The sequence below is a fragment of the Suricata suricatta genome, chromosome 8 (assembly GCF_006229205.1).
Source record: "Suricata suricatta isolate VVHF042 chromosome 8, meerkat_22Aug2017_6uvM2_HiC, whole genome shotgun sequence".
In the NCBI taxonomy this organism is placed as follows: Eukaryota; Metazoa; Chordata; class Mammalia; order Carnivora; family Herpestidae; genus Suricata; species Suricata suricatta.
Genome location: NC_043707.1, coordinates 29,595,854 through 29,598,373, shown reverse-complemented (window position 1 = coordinate 29,598,373; position 2,520 = coordinate 29,595,854). Strand labels below are relative to the sequence as shown.

The 2,520-nt window shown below is 58.9% G+C and overlaps 1 protein-coding gene across 1 annotated transcript in view; it reads left to right on the top strand.

The window, feature by feature from the left end:
• SSC4D (scavenger receptor cysteine rich family member with 4 domains) overlaps positions 1-2,191 on the top strand; it is a 41,145-nt gene extending 38,954 nt beyond the window's left edge. The window contains exons 12-14 of the mRNA XM_029949926.1: positions 11-269; positions 1,100-1,177; positions 1,772-2,191. Of these exons, the coding sequence (XP_029805786.1) occupies positions 11-269; positions 1,100-1,177; positions 1,772-2,088 (654 nt within the window). The 3' untranslated portion in view covers positions 2,089-2,191. The remainder of the gene's footprint in view (positions 1-10; positions 270-1,099; positions 1,178-1,771) is intronic.
• Positions 2,192-2,520: the final 329 nt, after the last annotated feature.

Genomic DNA, 2,520 nt, shown 5'->3' with positions numbered 1-2,520 from the left:
CCGTGTGGAGGTGCTGTACGCCGGGGGCTGGGGCACCGTGTGCGACGACGACTGGGACTTCGCGGATGCGCGTGTGGCCTGCCGCGAGGCGGGCTGCGGGCCTGCGTTGGGCGCCACCGGCCTCGGCCACTTCGGCTACGGGCGCGGCCCCGTGTTGCTGGACAACGTGGGCTGCGCCGGGACGGAGGCCCACCTGAGTGACTGCTTCCACCTGGGCTGGGGCCAGCACAACTGCGGCCACCACGAAGATGCCGGCGCGCTGTGCTCAGGTGAGAGGGCGGCGGGACGGCGCACACACGCTCACCTCCGCGCGGGCAGCACGGCCCCCGGGCATGGGCGGGTCCGCGCGCAGGCGCGTACTGCGGAGCAGGCGGTGTAAGGCGGGCTCTGAGAAGTGGGCGGGGCCGTACGTGAGGGCTCTCTGCGGCACTGCAGCGTGAGCCGGGCCGGAGAGGACGCGCACTCTGCAGAGAGAGGCGGAGCTCGACCATCGATGCACTCTGCGGCTGCGCAGCATGGGCGGAGCCGGGAAGGGAGCGCCCTCTGCAGTGAGAGGGGGTGGGGCTTGGGGAGGGCGCGCCCTCTGCGGCAGTGACGGGCGGGAGGGAGAGGAGAGGCCGAAAGCTGGGGACAAAGTCTGGAAATCTGTATGAAGGGAGGGGTAGGGGCGCTTTCTCTCTGCTGAGACAAGGACTCGCAAAGCTCTAAGAAGCAGAGAGAGTTGATCGGCTTTCGGGGAGCAAGCGTCTGACCTTTGGGAATCAATGAAAAGGGGTGTTTGTGGAGTCTTATTTTTAAATGCCCCTGTTCATTGATTAGTGTGGGAATTGAGGTCTTCACCTTCCTTTGGTGCCCTTGGCCTAGTAGCCTTGGTCAAAAAGAGGTAGCTACAAAGGGTCCTGTTTTGGATCCCAGGGTTAAAGAATCGCAACCGCATTTCTGATCTAAGTGGCAGAGAGCAGTTCTCATTCAGTGTCCTGTGAGGCCCTCCCTGTCCCTTAATCAGGCTCCCCTGGGGAGGGTAAAAGGTAACCTGGCCTCAAGGAACATGTTCCCTAACGTGACAGCCACCTCTTTTTCTTTGTCCTTGCTGAGCCAGGCCCAGAGGAGCTAGGACTGCAAGCCCAGCTGGACGGTTCTGAGACCACCCGGGCGCCCACTCCTCGGCCCAGGGACGGTAGGTGTCCATAGCCCCAAAGATGGAAGTAGAAGCATTAGGATCCCAAGGACCAGAAGTTGGGGAGATCACAGCCTGAGGTTACACAGCTCAGCAGATTTGTACCAGGTCTGAGAACCTTTGTTTTGTGCTAGTCTCTATTCTCATTAATAAGGGTATGAGGGTATGATGTCCAGAAGAGAGAAGTGGGTTTTAAGGGAGCAATCTTAGCGATTTCTAAAAATGGGGCCAAAATAAGGGGCTCCTTCCTGAAGAGAGAAATGAAAGAATCCATTTTTAAGCCTGTGGGTGAGGGGAGATGATGATCTTCAGGGGACAGAAGCACAGTCTCCAGAGAGCGGCACTGGGGTTGAGGGTCTGGGATTATGAACAGAGAACTAAGGAAGCAGCAGACATGAAGCACCTAGCAGGGACACAGCACCCCACAGACGCTTGTACACGTTCTTCCAGTCCAGAGACTGAGTCTAGACTGCTGCCCATCAGCCCCCAGGCAATGCTGTGTCTAATACCACTACCCTTTGCCTCTTCTGTCTCCCCCTTCCATGGCTTGGCATGGGCCAGCCCCTTCCATCCCTGGGCCTTGTTTCTCCACAGGGCACTTGCGTCTGGTCAATGGAGCCCACCAATGTGAGGGGCGTGTAGAACTCTTCCTAGGCCAACGGTGGGGCACTGTTTGCGATGACGCTTGGGACCTGCGGGCAGCCACTGTCCTGTGCCGCCAGCTGGGGTGTGGCCAGGCCCTTGCAGCCCCCGGTGAGGCCCACTTTGGCCCAGGCCGAGGCCCTATCCTCCTGGACAATGTCAAGTGCCGTGGGGACGAGAGTGCCCTTCTGCTCTGCTCTCACATCCGCTGGGATGCCCACAACTGTGACCACAGCGAGGACGCCAGTGTTCTGTGCCAGTCATTGTGACCCAGCCCATTCTGCAGACCATCTCTTCTGGGAGCCTGCCATGGCCTGCCCCTCTTCCTCCAGGAAGCCCTCCTCCTCTGACAACTTCAGTTCACTCTATCCTTCCCTCTTCTTGCCTGGGAGAGAATCTGCTCAGTGTTCGGTCCTGCATGGGGGAACCTGGCTCTACCTATTACCTTCTAGTGTGACCTCACCTGTCATCAGTCATTGTGGGCCCAAATCAGTAAGAGCTCCCATTTGCTGCTCAGCCAGAACATAAAGTCGGGGGAAGGGAATGACTCATAACTCTTTTCTTTGGCGGGACTCCTGTTATAGCACCTTGACCTGGCCTTCCTGGACCCTGGTCCAGGAGGCTCAGGGGCTCTCTATAAATGGAGTATCCCCCTCCCCCCCTCCCATATTGGGATCCCCAAGAAGAGGGAAGGCAGGAGA